The sequence below is a fragment of the Ahaetulla prasina genome, chromosome 2 (genome assembly GCF_028640845.1).
Source record: "Ahaetulla prasina isolate Xishuangbanna chromosome 2, ASM2864084v1, whole genome shotgun sequence".
Lineage (NCBI taxonomy): Eukaryota > Metazoa > Chordata > Lepidosauria > Squamata > Colubridae > Ahaetulla > Ahaetulla prasina.
The window spans coordinates 22465283-22490009 of NC_080540.1; the positions used below are offsets into that span (position 1 = coordinate 22465283).

A 24727-nucleotide genomic window follows, 5' to 3' on the forward strand; every position below is an offset into this window, starting at 1 on the left:
TTTTTAACCCAGGAGAAATTTAATGGTTGAGCTAAGCTCTAACAATATTAACTTGCAGCACAGAATGGCTCTAATCAGAGTTGAAAGCAATCAATTTTCCAGGTGTGGGAGAAATGGTACCTTCATTAGCAAACCTCCCTAATTAAACCAAGAGTTTCTTTCAACTACTACAAAAACAATTAAAAAAAAGAATAATATGGGTTATTTGCAACCCTTCGTTGACACTTAAGGAAAGAATCAGTCTCTCTTCCCACACCTCAATTCCAATTACTGCAAATCAGACACGGAAAGCAAGATGAGAAATCCAACGTTCCTGACAGTTTTATGCATTATCTATCGCACGGCAGCACTAAAGAGTGACAGCTGTCATTAAAATAGTCGAGACAGCTCAAAAAAGTACAGCGCTGATGGTATTTTGGATCCCCACTCTGGCTTCCCTAGGAGCAAAATAGGGGCTGTCTTCACTGAGAAGCTGGAAAAGGGGAAAGAGATGGGATGTGATACATCTCCCCGACAGCAGCTATTGGCATCAGAAGTCCAATCAAACAGGTGAGAGCAACCATTATTCATCATTTCTTCCCCCCCTCCCCAATTTTCTCCCTTTTCCTTGTGTGGGGTGGGAAGAGAGGAGACCCACTCTCTGGATACCATGGGTGAAAGTGAAGCAGGGAGGAGGGAGGAGAGACTGTGGGATGCCTGCAAATGCAGAAACACAATCTCAATTTTACTATATCGGGGATTATGTGGTGAATAAAAAGTTGTGGCTTTGGTCCAAAAAATCACAATATGTATGCCTTCTAGAGTTACCTTTTCTGCCTGTGATATAAACTATACAGATTTTGAAAAATCATCCTTAGAATGGCTATACAAAATATGTTACTTTTTTTTTTAACCCAGGAGAAATTTAATGGTTGAGCTAAGCTCTAACAATATTAACTTGCAGCACAGAATGGCTCTAATCAGAGTTGAAAGCAATCAATTTTCCAGGTGTGGGAGAAATGGTACCTTCATTAGCAAACCTCCCTAATTAAACCAAGAGTTTCTTTCAACTACTACAAAAACAATTAAAAAAAAGAATAATATGGGTTATTTGCAACCCTTCGTTGACACTTTAGGAAAGAATCAGTCTCTCTTCCCACACCTCAATTCCAATTACTGCAAATCAGACACGGAAAGCAAGATGAGAAATCCAACGTTCTTGACAGTTTTATGCATTATCTACCGCAAGGCAGCACTAAAGAGTGACAGCTGTCATTAAAATAGTCGAGACAGCTCAAAAAAGTACAGCGCTGATGGTATTTTGGATCACCACTCTGGCTTCCCTAGGAGCAAAATAGGGGCTGTCTTCACTGAGAAGCTGGAAAAGAGGAAAGAGATGGGATGTGATACATCTCCCCGACAGCAGCTATTGGCATCAGAAGTCCAATCAAACAGGTGAGAGCAACCATTATTCATCATTTCTTCCCCCCCTCCCCAATTTTCTCCCTTTTCCTTGTGTGGGGTGGGAAGAGAGGAGACCCACTCTCTGGATACCATGGGTGAAAGTGAAGCAGGGAGGAGGGAGGGGAGAGGATTCTCACCCTTTCCTGAAGGAGTGTGGCCTGCAGTGCACCCAGGGGAGCAAGTCTGCAATCTGTGCGCCCCCCCCCCGCCCCATGCAAAAATCAAAGTCACTTCTCTTAGTTGCAATGCTCCTCTCTCTTAAAAATGCTTTGGGGTAGCCTTGAGCTGTGTAGGAAGCTTTAGGGCATGAAACACCGAATGTGCTCTGTAGAAGGGATGGTGAACGATGGCTATTTTATGACTTGGCTGGCTTAGGAATTCTGGGAGTTGAAGTCCAGAAGTCATAAAAGGGCCATGATTGCCCTACAGATCTGTTGAAACGGTATTTTAAACATACAAGAGCTGAAGCACGTAAGCCATTTGAGGGGAGGCAATGGAGCTGCTATGGGAAGCTTTGAAAAGGTGACGTCCCTTTCTGGCGTCGGAGAGCTACCAGGCTTCATTCCCTCTCCCTCCTTCTCTCCCTGCCATTGGTTGGAAAGAGAGATGTCTTTATGACACGCAGGAGACTGTTCCCTTAAGGTCTTGACCACTGAAATGGCTCCGGAGAGGGAGAATGGCAGGGAATGCCTGCAGTAAGGCCTCAGGTGGTCAGCAGAAACAGGGCAGGCTCCCCTCCTAAGTGGTCTTCAGAATATTTTGCCAGTTTGAATGCTTGGTGTAGCTTCTTGCAGCAGAAATGAGAGGGGCGGGGGAAGCCATGTCTGAAGCAAAGCAACTATGGTAAACGTCTTCACAGAGCACTGGGGCTGTTTTCTCACTATAAGATGCACTCCCCTCCCCGAAAAAAAAAAGTGGGTGGAAATGTCTATGCGTCTTATGGAACGAATATTGTGGTGGGGGAAGGGGGGTTGGCGCCTGCTGCAGTTTACCGCTGCCAGGGAACGCTGGAGCCTTTTCTGCTGAGCAGCTGATCGGCGGTTGGATCAGCCTCCCAGAATACAGCTGATCAGCCGTTCTAGGCAGCGGCAATTCCCACTGCCAATTGCTGCTGCCAATTGCCAGGAGCAGCGATTGGCGATCCCCGCCGCCGCAGCTGATTGGCAGTATTCTGGGAGGCTGATCCAACCGCCGATCAGCTGCTCGGCCGTGAAGGCTCCAGCGTTCCCTGGCAGCGGCAGCTCAGCTCAGTTGACCGGTGGTGGGCACAATGGATTGGCGCCCTGACGAGCTACATGCTGGGGCTGTGGTAACGTGCTGAAGCTGACCAAGCTGTTTACTGCAAGGACACTAGCCAGATAAATACTGGATGGATGCTGGAAGCCAGAGGCAATTTTTTTTCCTTGTTTTCCCGCAACTTATGGTCCAGTGCATCTTATAGTGCAAAAAATATGGTATGTCCCCAACAAACAGCTTGTGGAACAATTTTACAGCAAGGCAAGTAGAGTGTTTAGATAAGTCCCAAATCTCCTTAATCAAATAACATATCAAGTCATGTGGGACCTGCTTCCTTGAGCTGCTTTCCTCATATAGTCACAAAAAAGAGTATTCAGCGTATCAGCAAAACCAGTTGCAAGAATCTTCCCAGTTTCAGAATTGGCCAGAATCCATAAAATATTTATTGTACAGGTTTAATAAACACATTTATCAAGTACCATGTCTTATATTATAAATCAAATAAACACTCCTATGCTCACAACCATACTATTAAGTTCAGAATATTCTTATTTGGGGCATCATGTATGTAACAACAGTGGGTAAAATTACATTTTTGGGGAAGAGACAAAAAGCAAAGAGGTATAGACATATTGAAGAAAACTATTTTAGTCATATATTTCCTTTCCCATCTCCAGAACTGCAGAGGAATTAAGTGATACTTGCTCCATTTTTCTACTTTACTATAGTATTTCTCAAAATGTTATAACAGAAAACAACTCTTCATTGATGGTGGCAGTGGTAGATCCAAGAGGATGCTGGGATTACTATTTACAATACTCAAACACGGTTCTTTTTTGGTAATGTTTTACAAGGAAAGTTCCACAACAGATGATATATACAAACTCCTTTTAATCAGAATACTCGCTGTCAAAAAATAATTGGCAACAGGCCGTGGCATTCTTGGGGACAGGAGTATTGCAATTAGTCAGGGAGTAATTATCAAAGAGATCTAGCCACTTGATCTGGGTTTGGGGAAAGGAACTTTCTGGAGAGGAGCAGGGCCAAACACAATGGTTGCCCTTAATGCCAGGCCTCTCATGGAGATTTGGCGTGGGCTGCTGGTTTTCACGGGAAAGGAATAGGAGCTTAGATTTCTTCGCCTTTCTGTCCTGGAAACTGCCTGTCTTTTTCTCGCTCAAAACCACAGGCCTCAAGCTAATACTACCAGATTCCCTCGTTTCCCTACAGGCGTGTTCTGCAACGGAGTGTCCTTTTCCCATTGCTTCCTGTTTTATATTAGCTCTGGAATATTTCAGACCGTTTCCTTTCCTGGAGGGGTACATTCTTTTCCTCTGGCTAGGCAACCATGACTTGCCCTGTTTAACTCTGTTTCCTTTGTTTTTATTATTCATTTTGCCTGGGATTACTTCCTCACTTTTCCCATCACCTGCGTGATTTCGCATGAACCCATTATCCATTTCAGGATGGTTTAGCTGTGAGTGTTTCGTAGCGCTGTAGCCTTTTGCTTGGTTGTTTCTCTGGATCACTTTCCTCACCGGAGTAGCTTCGTTTGGCTCTTGACCAAGGAACCACTTTCTCTCTTGGCTTTTTGCAAGAAGACTTGCACTGCAGCAACAAAGCGTTTTGTCGGCATTGGGGCCTCCGGCTGGAATATGGCTCTTTGGCCGCATGTTAAAATTTTCTTTACTTTCTGAGGCAGCCTTATTAGAGATGTCTTTGTTTGCAGGAGAGATGTTTAAAACATTCAAGTGGCAACTATAAGATAATTGGTTCAGCAGCGTATCTGGAGAAGTCTGAGAGCTGTTGTCCTTGAGATGATGGGATTCTCTGGGTGCAGAAATGAATGCTTGTAAGTCATTCAGAATTTTGGAAAGCTTCATGTGGTCCAATTGTTCACAGATCCTCAAGTGCTGCTGGTTCTGCTGAACTGTAAATTGCTCCAGACTATCTTTTAGTAATTGAAGGCTAGACTTCAGATCTGAGATTTCTGTATCTTTCTGTGAAAAGTGGTCATAACAGCAGAGAAAACGGTTAAGATGGGTTTAAAAATGCTTTCAATCCAAGTACAATACTGCATATAATTTACTGAACTTTTCTCTCCGCTGAAGGGCATTTCATGCACTCTATTTTCCTTACAATGTGTGGGGGAAGTAGGTATGTTTCTTTTATATATATAGGCGAGACATATAAAGAGTTTATTGTTATGCCTTGAAGCCAAACATGCAGTATCTTCAAAATATATGAACTATAACTTAACATTTGTGTAATGTTCACTACATCATGAAACAGACAAGTGATTTCTTACTTTGAATTTCCCATGTATCAAAAAAGACAAACCCACCCACCCCCAACTCAGGATTTTATCAAGTCTGAATTAAATCCAGTATCGTATAGGAGGACTGTTAACTTGTACAAGGCAACAAAGAATGGCAATGTAACACCTCTGCTCCACAAACTGCCCTGGGTATTCAATCAAGGCGTTAGTTATGTCTTGCAAGACATGTATGTGGCCCTACATGGCATGGGGCCAGGCTACCTACAGAATTGGCTTCATCCAATTACATTGGCCTGTTCCTATGTTGAAGACCCCGTCAGTTAATGCGTTGGTTCCGTCCCAGGCGCCTGATGGACCCTGAGAGGTTCCAGACGGAGCTTGGGCCGTTTCCTGAGGATCTTGCCCACGGCACAACCGAAGAACTGGTGGCGGCCTGGGAACAGGCCGTGGCTGGGGCTTTGGACCGTGTCGTGCCTTTGCGGCCTCTGACCCGGCGCAGATCTCAATTAGCTCCTTGGTTCTCTGAGGAGCTGAGAGAGATGAAACGCCGGAGAAGACGCCTAGAGAGTGTCTGGAGGTCCAGCCGTTCCGAAGCTGATCAGACACTAGTTAGGTCTTTCTCAAAGACCTACCTAGTGGCACTGAGGGTGGCGAGGCGTTCCTACGCTTCCTCCCTCATTGCGTCAGCAGATAACCACCCGGCCGCCCTGTTCCGGGTAACCCATTCCCTCCTTCACCAGGGGGGACGGGATGACCCCTCACAGGGACGTGCCGAGGAGTTTAGCGGTTATCTATACGATAAAATCGCTCAGCTCCGGGATAGCTTGGACCAAGATTGCGATGATCCGGATGAGATGACTGAGGTGCGTCTTGTTGATGTTGTTTGGGATGAGTTTGATGCTGTGGCTCTCGAGGACGTGGACAGGTTGCTGGGGAGGCTGCATGCCACTACATGTTTACTGGACCCGTGCCCCTCCTGGCTGGTGCTGGCCACTCAGGAGGTGACACGAGGCTGGCTCCGGGGTATTATAAATGCTTCTTTGATGGAGGGGATCTTTCCCGCTGCCTTGAAAGAGGCGGTGGTGAGACCCCTCCTCAAGAAGCCTTCCCTGGACCCAGCTATTTTGGGTAACTATCGTCCAGTCTCCAATCTTCGCTTTGTGGCGAAGGTTGTAGAGAGTGTGGTGGCATGGCAGTTCCCTCAGTACCTGGAGGAAGCTGTCTATCTAGACCCGTTCCAGTCCGGCTTCCGGCCCGGGTATAGCACGGAGACAGCTTTGGTTGCGTTGGTGGATGACCTCTGGAGGGCCAGGGATAGGGGTTGCTCCTCTGCCCTGGTCCTGTTGGATCTCTCATCGGCTTTTGATACCATCGACCATGGTATCCTGCTGCGCCGGTTGGAGGGGTTGGGAGTGGGAGGCACCGTTTATCGGTGGTTCTCCTCCTACCTCTCCAACTGTCGCAGACGGTGTTGACAGGGGGGCAGAGATCGGCCGCGAGGCGCCTCACTTGTGGGGTGCCGCAGGGGTCGATTCTCTCGCCTCTCCTGTTCAACATCTACATGAAGCCGTTGGGCGAGGTCATCAGTGGCTTTGGGGTGAGTTATCATCTGTACGCTGATGATACCCAGCTGTACTTCTCCACCCCAGGCCACCCCAGCGAAGCTGTCGAAGTGCTGTCCCGTTGTTTGGAGGCCGTACGGGTCTGGATGGGGAGAAACAGACTCAGACTCAATCCATCCAAGACGGAGTGGCTGTGGATGCCGGCATCCCGGTACAGTCAGCTGCAACCACGGCTGACTGTTGGGGGCGAGTCACTGGCCCCAACGGAAAGGGTGCGCAACTTGGGCGTTCTCCTGGATGGACGGCTGTCGTTTGAAGATCACTTGACGGCCGTCTCCAGGAGAGCTTTTTACCAGGTTCGCCTGGTCCGCCAGTTGCGCCCCTTTCTTGACCGGGATGCCTTATGCACGGTCACTCATGCTCTCGTCACTTCTCGCCTGGATTATTGCAATGCTCTCTACATGGGGCTACCCCTGAAGTGCACTCGGAGACTTCAGTTAGTCCAGAATGCAGCTGCGTGGGTGATTGAGGGAGCATCACGTTGCTCCCGGGTAACACCACTCCTGCGCAGTCTGCACTGGCTACCTGTGGTCTTCCGGGTGCACTTCAAGGTTTTGGTTACCACCTTCAAAGCGCTCCATGGCTTAGGGCCCGGGTACTTACGGGACCGCCTGCTGTTTCCATATGCCTCCCACCGACCCGTACGCTCTCACAGAGAGGGTCTTCTCAGGGTGCTGTCCGCCAAACAGTGTCGGCTGGCGGCCCCCAGGGGAAGGTCCTTCTCTGTTGGAGCACCTACCCTCTGGAACGAACTTCCCCCCGGTTTGCGCCAATTGCCTGACCTTCGGACCTTTCGCCAGGAACTGAAAACTTATTTATTTATCCAAGCGGGACTGGCCTGATTTTTAAACTCTAAATTTTAAATTTTAAATTTTTAAATTGTAATTTTATTGGGTATTTTATAGGGTCAATTGGACGGTTTTAATTTCGGCCTTTTATTGAATAAGTTTTTTAATTGTTATTTTAGCGTGTATATTAATTGTTTTAAATGAAGGCTGTACACCGCCCTGAGTCCTTCGGGAGAAGGGCGGTATAAAAGTTTAATTAAATAAATAAATAAATAAAATAAATAAATAAAAGAACTCTGCCTGGCAAGGCATAGGAAGAGATTCTTCCCTGCCATTGCCCCCACCCTGTGGAATATTCCCCCCTCCCCCTGGAGGTGAGACAGGTACTCATTCTCCTGCCTTCTGAAAAGGAGTTAAAAGATCGCTCTCTGACCTCACATGGGGAACCCATGCGGTTGTGGGGCTGGCTGGTGCCATGAGAACCTCCCATCACCTTAATTAATTTTTAACAGAGTTTTATATACTGTTTTTATACTTTGAAGTTGTATGCCACCCACTCCCTCTCTGAAGGAGATGGGTGGTTCAGAAATGAGGAAAAAATAAAATAGAATAAAATTGTCTTACTTTCTTTCCTCTTATATCTCACATTGCCCAAAGGGCTCTGCAATTCTTTAAAGCAAAGATGGACACCTGGAGAAACCCTGTGGTTTTATTGTCTGTAACATGAAGGAATGTAGTTTCATCTTTTAATGTGCTGTAAGCTGTCTCTAGAGAGTTAAATAATCATAATATTTGTTATGGATGTCAGCTTTCAAAAATTTGCCACTGTGGAGCCTAAAGTATTAAAAAATGTAATTCCTCAATGGTAGTTTTGAAAGCTGACATCCATGAAAAAAAAAGATTATGATTTGGGGTCTCTTTGTGACCCTAATAGATTTTCCACACTCCAAGACCCTTATTAACCCATATCAGCTTCTTGGCTGTCTTCAAAGTGCTATAGTGCAACTCCAGGGCAAAATATTTTGTTCTGCTAATAAAAGGGAAAATTTTAACTGAAAGGATTTCTTTAGAGAGAGTTGTCTTCTTTAAAAAAGACTTTTAAAAAAGTCTCTAACTTAGTTATCTATAAAGTAAGAATTAAAGGATTCAACCAGGCAAAGAATGTTAATTTATTAAGTCATCAGCATGACACAGATATTAATGAACCAATGAACTTAGTAAGCTCATAACTTTCCTAATTTATTTGCAAAGCTGTTCTTGTTTTCATTAAGTCATATTTTCCCAGCAAAGATATGTGGTTTAGCTTCTGAGAACAAGACTTCTTTACAGGCAGATTTGGCATTTAAGTAATCAATCATACTTCTTTAATGTTAAGCAGATAATTATAACACAGCAAAATTGACCTATTTTCATCCAATCAAATAAATTTCAAGGAATATATCAGGGTTTTTTTTTCTTTCTCACTAGCTGAACAAAGAACCTACCTACAGGATTAAATAAAGGTAAGAATTTTCCATTACTATTCAAAGTTAAATTCTGTAAAATAATTTGTAATGCATGGAATGTATGATCATGTAATTTTTTTTAAAAATGTATTTTATTGACAGGCTATCAACAATGGCAAAAATGCCGCTTTTGGAACTTTTAGGTTTTTGACCTGCAGAAAGAGTGTCTAATATCTTAAAAGATTACATGATTATTTTATAACCTATGATAACATAACATTAGGCTATGTCTCTGTAGACTATCTCTTCTGAAGAAACAGTGAAGCTAGGACAAATTACAGCTTACTAAAGAACAATTTCATACTTACTTCTTGCAGCCTTTTCTCCATTCCCAATAACACCTGTCCCATTTCATTTTTCTCACCAAGAGCATTCAGTAACAATCCATAATGGGACTGAGAGGTTTCTTGCACTAGACAGAGAAATCGATACAAACCACATTTATTCTGTCACCTGAATACATGAATAAAATGCCATTCCAGGTTTTTCAATGGAACTGGGATTGAAATACTATCGTTTAGTGACATAATCATGAAGTTACCAAAGATTGTGAAGTAGCTATAACATTTTTCAGACAGAGGGCTTGAACATTTACACAATGCTATTCGATTTGACATTAAATTAACTAAAATACTTTAAGGACTATATGTTGCCATTTTAATTTGGTCTGTAAAGTTATTTTTGCTACGCTGATCTGGTAAGCATAATCCTTCTGAAATATTACTTTTTATTATTTTATTGCTACTCAGAATCAACATCCAAAATAATTTTATCCCTCAACCAATTCTGTCTCTTTTCTCTATACTCTTATTTCTCCATTTCTGTTCTGATCCCACAACTGTGAGTAGTTAAAAACCTCAGACACATTTGATGAAGTAGACAAAGATCCACAAAAGCTAATGTGCTAATAATTATGTTAATATTGAAAGAGCTATGAGACTCTTGAGATGGCTTCACACAATGAAAATAGACTCATTCTAACCAGTTGGTAGCTTTTGTCTCAAATCCCATTTATGGATTATATATATAGAGAAAACAGGCTGTGATAATATCTACATATCTGTCTTTAAAAGCATAACTTACTGTGCCTTTCTGTTCTGCTCCACTCCTGAAGCACGTTCCAGAATATTCAGCCAGGGAGATTCTGCATCCACACAGAATCAAAGGAGAATATTTTCTTCGAGTAACGTTTTGAAATTTGTCAAGCTGAGGTTCTGGAAAGCTTTCCATAATGGATTTATAGTATTTATTTAATAACTTATATGGCTGCCCAGCTTATGTTCAGTACCCTGAGCAGCTCACAAAAACAGCAATAAAAACAGAAACAATATTCCAATGGCAAAAAGACCATTCCTGGCAGCCCCCAAAACACCTTTCCATACCTCCACATTACAGTTACTGAGCTCCATCCTTCCTGCAATCCAAAACTTGGAAGAGAAGAGTTCGTCAAAGGGTTAATGATCAAGGCAGATGTGATAGATAATAGTTCAGATTTCCAGCAGGGAGGGGCTGCATTCCAGAGGAGCAAGAGACAGCAAAGTTTAGATAGTATGGTTGGAAGGGGAACAAGACAGCTTCTCCCTAGGAGTTCTCAGACTGTATCATTAATGATGCCAGTACTATGCTTTAATTTGGCAAGATTTCTGTCTATAGGAGAGGAACAATAAAGGAAACTGCTTTGAAAAGACTCAGTGTGTCTTTCTTGGTTTTTTGAAGCCTGACATCAATCTTGCCAAACTAAAGCAAACTCCCTGCATCATTAAAGATATACTCAGAGAACTCCTAGCCAGCAGCTGTCTTGACAATCTTCCTCCCAAACAATCTAAACTTTGCTGTCTCTTGCACCTTTGGAATGCAACCTCTCCTTGCTGAGAATCTAGACTATATTCCACCACAGGGTAATGTCCATGATCATGGTACAGAGCACTTAATCCAATTTCTTCATCATTCCACATCTGCTGTAATGACTAGGGTACCAACCCATACCAATTGTGGGTAGTTGGATAACCACTGCCATTCGGTACTTGCACCAAGTTGCTTTTTTTCTAAAATCTTGTCTGCTTGTGGAATATGGATAATATAGTTGAATGGACATTATGGATACTCATGTCTCGGATCCTAATTTGCTACAACCAGAAGAAAAATGCATTGTCAATACTATATTTACTAAGAGAATAGCTTCAGTTGCAGCTAACTGAAACGGATAATTCTGATTTCAATTACTGAGTTTTCGAATGTATGATTCAATTATATTGGACGAGGCTGACTCTTACTTCTGATATGGTCTCACAATGTTCCCCAAGTCATTTAATGAACTGACAATGCTGAGAACTGAATAGATGGAATTCAGTTTCGGTTTCCCAAGTACTTCTCCAATTTTCTCCCATTTATTCAAATGAAAAGCTGATGAAAATTATAAAGATTGTATGTTTATAATTCCATCAAGGGTTGTTAAGAAAATATGTTTAGGAATTAGCTTGTTTCTGATTTCCTGGCTAAATCTAGAACATCTGAAATAGAAAATTGTTCTTTACGGACAAAGCAGCAGTCTCTCCACAAAGTGGGCCTTTCACATGTATTACAAAACTAGGGAGAATTGCTCAGAGAACAGGCAAGAGAAAACAATGAGGGGGAAAAAAGTAAGGACTTTCCTGTGAATTCAACCTGTACAATAGATGAATGGTCTCTATTCAATTATCCTTAAAAAAGTCTGCTGAAACCGAAGAGTTTATTTTAGTTAGGCTGAATGTAAGTATTGTATTTTGAGTTCTGTGTGTGATTGTTGCCTTCTCTTATTTTCACCATATATTCCTTTTCTCAGTGGTGGGATTCAGCCAGTTTGCACCACTTCAGGAGAACCGGTTGTTAACTTTTTGATCAGTTTGGTAAACTGGTTGTTGGAAGAAATCATTAGGGCAGAGAATCGGTTGTTAAATTACTTGAATCCCACCACTGCCTTTTCTCCTGAACAATTCTTCATATCTAGAAATTTGGTTTTATAAGAGAATTTTTCTCATTACAGAGTTAGTGTATGGTTTGCTAAGTTCTATAATTCTGGATTTGGGGCAGGAAGATCAAAAATACTTTGCCTTCTATTTTCCTAACTTTGGGTCGAATGAAGAAGCCCTGGGTAGAATCACTAAGAACAGCATGATGGCTGGGTAATTTGAGAAGCTGAACTCCACAAATCCTACATTTGGTAAGGTTGAGAAACACTGATCTAGGGTATGTCAGCAGGTTTTATTTATTTATTTATCAAATCTGTATGGCGCCCATCTCACAAAAAAGTGAAGTTTGATTGTTGGCAATCTAATCATAATTATCTTTTATTAGGGAACCCTTGGAAGAAAAAAAATCTTCCACAATAGTTTTAAATTATTTCTTCTCTAGTTTCAAATAATAAAATATATCAACCATATTTACAAGAACTTCAACTTAGGTATTGCTATCTCTGATTATTTTGGTAATAGTTGAGAAAAAAATATGCAGTAAGAATAACTAAAGGTAGACTTAACTCTGTGAAGTTTAATCCAGATAAAACCAATAAAGTTTTTGTAATAAATCTAGGATGAGGATACTAGCCAGTTGTAGGTGAAACTGAGTCATCGCTATTTCTAACCTGCCTAACACGACAGGCTTATCTGAGAAGGAATAATTCATTCAGAATTAATATTACCTTGAGCTTTGGGTTAGGAGTGGCTTGAAGTCACTTGAAAAACACACCTACACACCCACAAAATGTGTATATCCAGTGCTAACAGCCCTGTCATGAAACTTATAAATTTGGGATCCCTTCTTTTCCATTATATTATCCAATACAGTCTATACCTTTCCTAGTCATTTGAATCATTGGTATTCATGGGGCTGCTGAATTTTTCCACTATTTTGCAAAATGTCTAGGTTGCTCTTCTCAATCTTGTATTTAAACGTCACTTATTCCTTCAAGATAGCCACCAAGTACCTTTTGAGAATATGTATTACTGAATGTATTACCATTTCTCAAAAGGTTATTGCTCTTGAGGAATGTGAAAAGTTAAATAAAATTGCCTTTTAAATTATTACAAAGTTAGCATTTTTCATTATTAGTTTTGTAGATCTTATGCTGAAACAGTTAGATCTATCAATGATGTTGCAACTGCTACTGAGCATATTACTTGATCTTATTTAACCGTATTCAAAAGCTACACAAAAAGCAGAAGTTGCATCAAAATATATGGCTAGCTATTATATCTAATAATATATATCTAATAATATATTTAATAATAAAATAATTTATTTCCTTGAATAAAAAGTTTTTCATCTACAATTGTTATTAATGGATATTACATTATTTCACAAGCCTACAACAGAAAACAGGATTATTTTTTTTCTTTCTACCCTAAAATGACTACTGCTGAGTGACTGATCCTTTACTAATAGCTCATACCATTTGTTTTGAGCTTATTAGTTTAAGCAGCAGGGGAAGCACTGATGCATTTAGTCTGGCTTCTAATATTTATACAAAATGCATCAATTTTCTGAAATTACTGTATCTGAATCCCAGTTCTCTTTTTTTTTTCCTTTAATGAGAATCTTAATTTTTTTTAGTTGAAATTCTAAGAAAATTTTCATACAATATAATCCAGTAGGAAATCAATTTTTCAGAAAATACTTTCAGAGGAGTGGAGAAAATGCATGTGCTTTGGCATTACGCAGTTTGGGAACACTGTATAACGTTCTAAAAAAAGTTTCAATAGTCCTGTTTAGTTGCCCATTGTTCATTCTTAGCAAAACTTTCATGAATAACACAAACATTAGCTGTGTTTAACATAAAAGCATAGTCTTCCTATCCCAACACCATGATTCCAAGTAAGATATTCTAGTACAGTGATAGAGGTCCAGGTAAATGGTACAGCAGTTGCTTTGGTGTAAATTCGGTCTCAAAAATCTCCATTAAGGATTCTGATAAACTGAAATACTGAAGAAGTGCCAATCAGCATAAAGAAGACCAATGATTTTGATGCAGTAGCGAATTAATTCCAGCCCCTTTCACATATACAGGTGTCCCTGGTCTGAAATTGCACCAGTGTCTCTCTGGGGTCATAAGACTTATATACATGGTGGGAATCTTGAGCTGATTAACTAGCAATCCTTCTGTATCTCCATACTGAACTTAGCTACATAAGTTAAATTTTTTAAATACATGTTTTACTGTTATTTTATTCAGGTAGGAAACAAAGCTGTGCCGTGAGAGCAGTAGAAGAGAAAGAAGGCAGAAAAGAAGGCACAAATGAGTTTTTTCTAAGTATTATGGGCTGGCCCTGGAGAGCTGCAAGATCAAGTATAGCGTAGCTCTGTATTTTTTATCTCCTTTGCCAATGAATATTTTTGTTGTGAATACTTAAAAGCTGAAAAGGGAGTTTTAAATACTTTTTTAAAATGTAGTTAGATTTTATTTATTTCTTGTGAGATTGATCTGTCTCCCAAACAAGAGGGGAAAGAAGCTATATGCTTCAGTGTCACAAGGCCAGGAGGTGGCACTATAGCATATTTATTTATTTATGTCTACTGTCATAATTTGCCAGAAAAAAAATCAATATACCAATAGCAATAGCACTTAGACTTATATACCGTTTCACAGTGCTTTTCAGCCCTCTCTAAGTGGTTTACAGAGTCAGCCTATTGCCCCCAACAACCTGGGTCCTCATTTTATCGACCTCGGAAGGATGGAAGGCTGAGTCAACCTTGAGCCTGGTGAGATTCGATCTGCCAAACTTCTGGCAGCTGGTGATCAGCAGAAGTAGCCTGCAGTACAGCACTCTAACCACCGCGCCACCGTGGCTCATGGTTTGTAGCAACCCTGCCTCATAGGAAGATATAGGAGAAATTAGAAATATTTATTTATATATTTATTTGAATTTGTAAACCAACCAATTCCAATGGACTCTAAATGAGGTAATGCTTAGATAAGAAATGATGACAATAAGCATACAAGCTACTACCCCAGGGACAATGGGCCAGGATCTGAAGATCCATAGGACTTCTGTGAGAAAATGTATGAGAACTCCATTCTTTTACCCTGCTACAATTAGTTTAAATAACTAAGTAGATCTATATAAATTTATGATATTTTTATGGCCATGAAAAAAATCAGGTTTTTTTTAAAAAAAAAGATTGATTAAGCTATGCCATAAGCTCTGGCAGTGAGTAGACATCTTTGCGCAGCAGCATGGAGTGCTTAAATGTCTTCTGAAGCCTTTATTATAACACTGTTCCTACTGTGCTGCATCAATGGTGCATGTCTATGCAATTATTCAATCGCTGAAGAACTGCACAAACACAGAGCCAAAAATAGATAGCAGAACTTGTTTAGCTATGAAGGCATATCTGTTCTCCCCAAACAGCAACTTTAAATCAGAAGCTAAATTGCTGCCTTCTTTATAGGAGGTTATAATCTCAAAACAGAAAAGTTCTATTCATAGCATTTAGGGACTTGGACATTGCCCATCTTATGGCATCTGTGAAATCCAATACACCATTGCTGCTTTTCTACTGACCAATACAAATGAATATAAAGAGTTTCTCCCAATTTTTTTTACAAGGAACAAGTTGCATTCTTAAATATGTTAGTTGGAGGAAAACACAAACTACAATCAGAAGGCAAAGACACTGGGCTTTTAAAGAGAACACAGTATCTTTCCACGTCTCCATCTTTGTTATTTGGATGGTAGGAAGATATTTAATCATCACTGTGTACCAAGTCAAAAAGCATATTTATTAGCAGTCTTACAGAGACGAATCAATGTGGATGGGCAGTGCAATATATTGAAAGCGGTGGATCCATTTTCATTAGGCATGTAACATTCTGCTATGTGATTTGTGCTACTGGTAAATGTCAAGTGTACTTTTCCAGAACTTGGGAGGACGAAAAAGAAGACTGGGATTTGTTCCAAGATAACGCCTGGGGTGGGGGGTGGGGGAGAGAAGGAATGAGGATGAAGCCTAGGAAGAATTCCAGATGGCCAAGTGAAGGATGCAGGACTTTTACAGTGAATCACTTTTAGTATATTTACTATCGAAACAGAGTGTTTTCTTTGCCAAGTGGTTTATTGCTGTGTGAATGTTCAGGAGAAAACAAAAAACTGCAATTTCAAGGTAGTACATTATGAGTAAATATAGCTATAGAGAAAGCTATGATATATCTCCAAATTCTCCTTCCTTAATATTTTAGATATGTTCATCATCCTTGCACATCCTACTTTGATTATCTTTCAAATACTGTACTTGTTCTATTGCTTAGTATCTTGTGTTGTTTCTGTAATGTTGGTCTTTATCGTAATAACAAATATTCAAATGTGTTAAAATATAATATTAATATTACCAATAAATGAGGTAGCAACCCAAACAGGACAGAATAAATTTTATTAATATGGCCTAAACATGGGAAAATAAACAACATCTCATTGAAAATAAGATGCCACTCACTCCTTTTTAATTTAGACATTTTTGATTGGAAAATCACAGCTCATAAAACCTTTTCTTATAGCTATATAGCATTCTTCTGATAAGACTATAGGTACAGTCTTGCTAGATCAGGCAAGAGGTCCAGTATTTTGTATCACACAATGACCTGCAAGGTATTTGGGAAGCTGAGAAACACAAGTAAGTATCAAAATAGGTCTTTTTTAATGCTTCTTCCAGCAACTATTATTTAAGGTAGGCTATTTGTTATTTAGGGTATCATATACAGGCATCAAGACCAATGGGTATTGCCTGCCCAGTCTTTCAGGAATTTTTCAGCAATCTTCTTTAGTGGTGAAGGCACCAAGCTAGAAACTGGGAAACTATGAGTTCTACTTCTGTTTTAGGCATAAAAGCCGGCTGGGTGATATTAGGTCAGTCACTCTCTCCCATCCAATCCACCTCACAGGGTTGTTGTTGTGGGGGATATAGGAAGAGGAGTATTATGTATATTTGCTGCCTTGAGTTGTTTATAAAAATAATAAAGGCAGGAGATAGATAGATAGATAGATAGATAGATAGATAGATAGATAGATAGATAGATAGATAGAAAGATAGATAGATAGATGATAGACAGACAGACAGACCTAGATAGATATAGATATACCATAGATATAGATAATCCAGGGCAAATCATACCATCAGGAAATATTCCCACAATGGAATGGGTTAGTACAGTGACTCATTTGATTTTATTCTCCGTTGGATACAAAAATATTCCACATACTTACTTGTCTTAGAAATATTTCCCAAATCATTCAAAACAGATTTCAGAGTTTCTTCTAACATATTGAAAGAGGATTGAAACTGAAAAATAAATTAATAATGTTGGCTGATGGGTATTCATTTCTTTTATTATATGTTCTGAGTATTCAATGTTTTCATCTAAATCGAGAAGTTGCAATTGTATTTTATCACATAGTAGTAAGAAAGACAAAATATCAAAATGTAGTGCAACTTTTCTATCCTTATTTTCAACTTCTGACAATCAAACTTTCCCTTACCTTTTGAAGACTCTCTTTGGTGTTCAAAATAAAAGCATTTAAAAGATCACTGAAAGAGACATATTGGAAAATTACAAACTTCATATGCACATTAATCAGAAGAAAACGAATAGGAAAGACTAAGAGAATCTCACAAGATTGTGCAATAAACAATAATATGTGGGTTGGAAATGCCTTAATTCTATATTAAAATATTTATGAAACATTCACTTTTACAGCCAAATAAATCCCATTAGTAAGAATCCCAAGCTGATGGGTCTTTCTGAAATGCTGGCAGATGGCGAGCACTAAAGCAGGGATGCCAGCAGCTGTATAAATTATTATTTTAACCAGCCAAATTAATTATATGCAGAATTTAACAAGAAAAATGAAACCAGTGAGCTCATATACAACTCTATATTATGCATATACTGGTACTGTATTTACAAGCATTTTCACATATGCATTTCCCATCTCCAATTCCTCAGAAAGAAGTTTAAACTTGACCCTCAGTCTTTCTAATGTCTACAGATCTGAAAACATTGAAAACATACACGGTATACAATGAAACAAGCAATGACCAATAAGAAACTAGAGACATTATTCAATATGTGTCCCTCTCCCAACTTACTGTCAATCCTAGAGCACATTCTCAATGCATGTGTATCAGGGGGGAAATGCTCCCGGTTCAGACTGGATCGCCTGATCCAGTAGCGGTGGTGGCGAGTGGTTCGGAGAACCGGTAGCAAAAATCCCTGCCTCCCCCTTCCCCGCTAAACCACGCAATCATCAAAGATTTTTTTTACTTTTAAAAGCATTTTTTCTTCGGCTGAAAAAATGCTTTTAAAAGTAAAAAAAAAAAAGCCTCTGATGATTGCGCGGCTCAGCTGGGATTGTCAGAACCTTTTCAAAACATTTTTTCTACAACCTCTTCGACCGAAGAGGCTGTAAAAAAAAAGCTTTTAAAGGGTTCTGGAGATCAGGCAACTCAGCTGGGATCGTCAGAACCCTTTCTAGGCATTTTTTTACAAGCTCTTCAGCCAAAGAGGCTGTAAAAAAATGCTTTTAAAAGGCTCCTCTGGTGATCCCAGCTGAGTTGCCTGATCATCAGAGGCTTTTATAAGCATTTTTTTACAACCTCTTCAGCTGAAGAGGTTGTAGAAAAAATGCTTTTAAAAGTAAAAAAAAAAAAGTTGGCCACGCCCACCCAGTCACATTATCCCCCACCAAGCCACACCCACAGAACCAGTAGTAACAAATTTTACATTTCACCCGTTGCATATGTATTTGATAGTTTATGTAAATACATACATACATACATACATACATACATACACCAGCCAACAGAAATGAAGTTTCCTAGTTGCAAAGACCCCATTCCTGTTCCATTTAATTTTTTTTTTTTTGCAGACAGTAAGGATAAAATCACAGGATGGAAGTCCTTCTTCAAATAATTACAGCCATCGTTGCAAGATACTATCATTCTCTGTATAGATATAGAGAATAAAGCAGGGGTGAAATCCAGCAGGTTCTGACAGGTTCTTGAGAACCGGTAGCGGAAATTTTGAGTTGTTCGTAAAACTGGTAAATATCACCTCTGGCTGGGCCCAGAGTGGGGTGGGAATGGAGATTTTGCAATATCCTTCCCCCAGGAGTGGAGAGGGAATGGGGACTTTGCAGTATCCTTCCCCTGCCATGCCCACTAAGCCACACCACGCCCACAGAACTGGTAGTAAAAAATTTTCGATTTCACCACTGGAATAAAGGCTATATAAAGTATAAAGGCTACTTTAATGTGGACTTTCCTATTGGACAATTTCTCAACCAAATTCAGGTGACATAAAATACCCTGTTGAAGATGTACCCTGTTTCATAGAATTTGGCATGCAGAAGGGTATCTTCTTCCACACTGCAATACATTCCCTGGCCCCCTCACTCTGCACTTTGAAAACTGTACAGGTGGTCCTTGCTTACTGAACACTTGTTTAGTGACTGTTCAAGTTACAATGCTGATAAAATGCAAGACTTATGACTGCTCCTCAAAGTGGCTGCCATTGCAGTGTTCCCGTGGTCACACGATTGCCATTTCCTACCTTCACAGCCAGCTTCTGAAAGCAAAGGAGTCTAGCAGGCCACAAATTGCACTTAACCACCTGCAGTGCTTCACTTAACAACTGCAGCTGCAACTGATGTCATAAATCAGCATGGGCAAGTGATGTCAAGCTTAACAACCACACTGCTTAGCGATGGAATTGCCAATCCCTATTGTAGTTGGTAAGTGAAGACTACCTGAATATGTTGAGACTCTAGAAAGAGTGCAGAGAAGAGCAACAAAGATGATTAGGGGACTGGAGGATAAAACAGTTGCAGGAACTGGGTATGTCTAGTTTAACAAAAAGAAGGACTAGGGGAGACATGATAGCTGTGTTCCAATATCTCAGGGGCTGCCACAAAGAAGAGGGAGTCAGACTGTTCACCAAAGCACCTGAGGGTAGAACAAGAAGCAATGGGTGGAAACTGATCAAAGAAAGAAGCAACTTAGAACTAAGGAGAAATTTCCTGACAGTTAGAACAATTAATAAGTGGAACGACTTGCCTTCAGAAGTTGTGAATGCTCCAACACTGGAAATTTTTAAGAAAATGTTGGATAACCATCTGACTGAGATGGTGTAGGGTTTCCTGCCTGGGCAGGGGGTTGGACTAGAAGGCCTCCAAGGTCCCTTCCAACTCTGATGTTATGTTATGTTATGTTATGAATATCTCTTCCAACAGGTGGATTAAAGTCTATGGAGATTCTCATTTCATCTAGGTCATGGTTGTCCCAAAGGTGCTTTTCCAAAAGGCAACTGGACTTTTTTTCCTTAATTTTTTTTGCTTCTCATTCAAGAAGCTTCTTCAGTTCTAACTGTTCTATTGAGCAGCCCTCCCTCAATAGAGGGGGAAGGATACGACATATCACCTGTCTCCTGTTTATAACACTGTCCTTTCAGCAGTCCCAAAAAAGGTTCCACATTCTGGCTCAGGTGACTCGGAGAATACAGATTAATCCCCAAGTGGCCTCAATCACACTCAGAGTTCCAATGACCAGATGACTGTAAAGAATTTAAATCCTTCCATTCCCATCTTTTAGTTAGAACTGAAGAATCTCCTTGAATGAAAAGTGAAATATTTTCACGGAAAAAACCCCCAAGAAAGTCCAGTTTCCTTTTGGAAAAGCACCTTTGGGACAACAGGTGGATTAGTTTATTTTTAACTTTATAGACTTTTGTTGTGTTTTTAAAATTTTCTTAGTGGACCAAGGTACTCACCTGAATAGAAAAGGACGGATGATATAAAATGTAAGAACAAACATACACACAATACTTCAAGAAAGAAACATTAACTATTTCTTGTAGAGCTTATATAGTTGTACATTATTATTTTTAATAGGAGGAAAAATAAATTTCCCAGCTTGCGGAAATGTTTGCATACTTATCATATTTTTCCTTGATCTTTTTCTTATTTTCTTCAAATTGCTCCATGACTCCTTTGAATCTTCCAGCAAAATTGTTAAGGGAGACATTTTCCTTTTCCTCTTTTCCAAAGAGCTGTGGTTTAGACTGGTATTTGGCAAAAATACTGATATCGTTCTGTTTTTATCAAGAAAAATGAAAAATGTGAGTTTTTAACATAAATTATGAAAAGGCCAAATCAGTGGCATTCAGTCACTGCTAAATATACTTTTATGAGTGGGTGCACTAGATATAATTGTATTTTTTTCAAAAATATTTACAACTCCATTCAGTCAGAAGGTTCTTTTGGTAACGAATATCCAAGGCTAAATTAAATGTACCCTAGACTGCTAAAGGAGCTAGCTGGTAGCCTACCCGAATCATATGTATTTTCTTCAAGAAATTCTGGAAAACTGGTAAAGTTCCAGAAAATAGCACAATGGCAAATCCCCTCACTGCCTATTTAAAAATATTGGTTTGTATTGAAAAATAGAGGAATCTTGTCACTTCCATTATAAACTGCATGAAATTTGTCAAAAAATTTGGGTAACATGAAAATTATACTATAGCATCCTATTTGATTAAACTAAAAGTTGCTCTAATATATCATCCTAGTTCTTATATGGTCGCTATATGTACACTATACATTAGACTCACTTCCTGAGAATTCTGTTGTGAACCTTTGTCCTGCCTCTGTGGGATACTAAATTCAACTGAAGCTGATGCACATTGTGAATTCTCTGGGCAAAACTGGGAGCCAAAAAGGAACTGAGAATCACTCATACTGTTATGTTCATTGGGAGCGCTGGTCCAGCCAGATGATTTATGGGACCTGAAAAAGGAAAGAGGAATATCTCAAGCAAGGCGCATGAACAAATCATACATTTATAAGTTATATAGTTATAACTATAATCCATAGTTAGCTAAACAGAGAAGTATGAAAAAAGTTCCCTCTTAGTAAACAAATAATATACATTAATTTCTTTTTTCTCTATGGGTTGTCCTCAACTTACAACAGTTTATTTACTGACCGTTCAAAGTTACAACACTGAAAAAAGTTACTTATGGCACTTACGACCACTGCAGCATACCACCCCCCCAGTCACGTGATCAAAATTCAGACATTTGGCAACTAACTCATATTTATGATGGTTGCAGTGTCTTGAAGTCATAGGATCAACTTTTGTGACAAAGTCAATGGGGAAGCCACATTCACTCAACTGTGTTTCTAACTTAACAACTGTAGTGATTCACTTAACAACTGTGGCAAGAAAGATCATAAAATGAGGCAAAATTCACTTAACAATTGTTTCACTTAGCAACAGAACTGTTGGTCTCAATTGTGGTCATAAGCTGAGGACTATCTGTATTGTGATTCCTAAATTTACTCCAAATTCTTTAATAAAAATACATTTACTGTTTAGCTATCGTGTTTTCCTGAAAATACGGGTAATAAATAAATTAGACCCTGTCTTATATTTTTTTAACCCCGAGATAAGTGCTTGACCTTATTTTCGGGAAGGTCTTATTATTTTTGGGCACATGGAGCCAGATGGGGCTCCTCTTGACATCTTACCCGATTTCCAGCTCTGCATTTAAATATTTTCAGGGAGGGCTTATTTTCGGGGGGAGGCTTATTTTACCGCATGCGCCCAAAAGCCCGATTGGGTTTATTATCAGGGGATGTCTTGTTTTCAGGGAAACAGGGTATCCTAACATATTTTCACTAAGAAGCTAAAATTGTGAAACAATCTTCATACCTTGTCATCTTGTCAATTTAAATTTTAAATTTAAATTATATAAATTTTATGGATTTTAAATTTTTACTAATTTTAAAGGGGTCTTTGGTTTTTATAAATTTTTTAAAAGTTTTAGGCTAATTATAATAACACAAGTTATTATAATAATGCAAGTTTTTTAACTTGCATTTTAAATTGGATATTGTAGTCTTTGTATTTTATTGTTGCCTGTACACCGCCCTGAGTCCTTCGGGAGAAGGGCGGTATAGAAATCAAATAAATAAATAAATAAATCTAAAACAGGGGTCTCCAACCTTGGGAACTTTAAGACTTGTGGACTTCAACTCCCAGAATTCCTCAGCCAGCCAGATTCTGGGAATTGAAGTCTACAAGTCTTAAAGTTCCCAAGGTTGGAGATCCCTGATCTAAAATATAGAACTAATAAAAAATAATTGGCCTACACCTAATATCTTCACTCCATAAACTCTGTGTTTACCTAAAAATCTCAGTTTGGATTCTTCCTCACTGGAAATCTCTTAGAGTTTGCAGGGATGAAATTCTGATTTGACCTCACAATTCATGTAATGTTTAAGCAGTTCCTTTCTTATGTCTGCCATCTTATATGCTAGTTGTTTTTATTTTTCAGAATCTTTCAGCTAGTACTTGGGCACAAGCCAAACACTGTCATGTTTATTTGATGTCAGCAGCTCTATTCCAACAAAACATACCTTTCCATTTATAGGAAACCTGAGCATATTGGATTAGAAGTACTGGCATATCAGAAAAAATGATTGGGAAGCAAATGATTATGGAAATGTAATAAATATGCAAATGTTTCTATAAATATAATAAAATCAAAGTATGAATTCAGCCATATTCCAGATACAGATAAAGCCCTATGCTGTGCACAAATTACATATCTAAACAGCAAATGAATACCACCTACCACAATATACTTTTCTTCTGTTCTATACCAATGACAAACTTGGTATTTTAAAATAGCAAACCATGCAGAGGAACATCTGCAATAATTTCACATCAAAATGTTTCCTAGTACTGCTTTGATTTATAGCATGGGTCACATATACTCAAAACAGTATGATACATACAGATATTTGATCTGCATGCCAATATCTGCATGATACATACAGATATTTGATCTGCATGCCAATAATACTGATCGATAAAATGGATAAAATATTATGCTCTGTGTAGCTCACTGCATAATTTAAATAAATATAAAAGCAAATTTTACATGTGGAAAAAATAGGTACGCCCCTACCATTATCTAAAATTAGAATCAGGTGCATCTTATCAGGTGCAAATGATTAGAATATCATTAGAGAAGATCTGGTTGGAACCTGCCTTGCTGAAACCTTAGAAATTTACTTTGATTTGCTCTTTGTTGTTGAAGTGTGCGCTATCATCATTCCTAGATTGAATAAGCTCTCAGAGGCCTTCAGAAAGGAAAAAAAATCAGAGATGCCTAAAAGGAACTTACAAAGATTGCCAAATAAATGAACATCAATCATTCTACTATGCGGAAGATTATCTACAAGCGGAAAAGATTTCAGATAGTTGTCTCATGAACATCTAGGCAAAGAACAGTATTTTAGAACAACGTGTTCTGGACAGATGAAGCAAAGATAGGACTATTTGGCCATAGGACCAGAAGAACCGTTTGATGAAAACCAAAGACAGTATTTCACCTCAAGAACCTCTTATCTATTGTCAAGCATGGTAGTGGAAATGTTATGATTTGGGTTTACTTTGCTGTATCTTGATGTTTACCCTAATTACTGTCTTTGTTGTGGTCCGCCAGCAGCCTGCAGAGCTGGCAACAGAGTCCGACAGCGATGAGGCTGAGGAAGAACATGGGTCAGTCCTGGAGGCTGGGGAAGGCCCAGATGAAGGCTCTGCGTTGGAGGCAGAGGTGGGGCCAGGACCATCGGGGAGTGATGTGTGGACTCTGGAGCCTCCAGAGGCTAGCAGTAATGAGGCAGAGGAACAGGAGGAGCCTGTTCCTATTGCACGCATGAGAAGAACTGCCAGAAGGCAAGAGCAGCTAAAGCAAAGGACTCCCGAGAGGATGACTCGGGAGTAGGGCCAAGAGATGATTGGCTCCTCCCCTAAGGCTTAAAA

At 39.6% G+C, this 24727-nt stretch overlaps 1 protein-coding gene across 1 annotated transcript; it reads right to left on the minus strand.

The window, feature by feature from the left end:
- Positions 1-3223: 3223 nt before the first annotated feature.
- IHO1 (interactor of HORMAD1 1) lies at positions 3224-23132 on the minus strand. Its single transcript, XM_058171143.1, has 7 exons — positions 23082-23132; positions 21504-21678; positions 20827-20984; positions 17377-17425; positions 17104-17179; positions 9181-9284; positions 3224-4679 (listed from the first exon to the last, which is right to left on the minus strand). The coding sequence occupies exons 2-7, from the start codon at positions 21627-21629 to the stop codon at positions 3570-3572; spliced, it is 1623 nt and encodes a 540-aa protein (XP_058027126.1). The 5' UTR covers positions 21630-21678; positions 23082-23132; the 3' UTR covers positions 3224-3569.
- Between the last annotated feature and the right edge of the window lie 1595 nt (positions 23133-24727).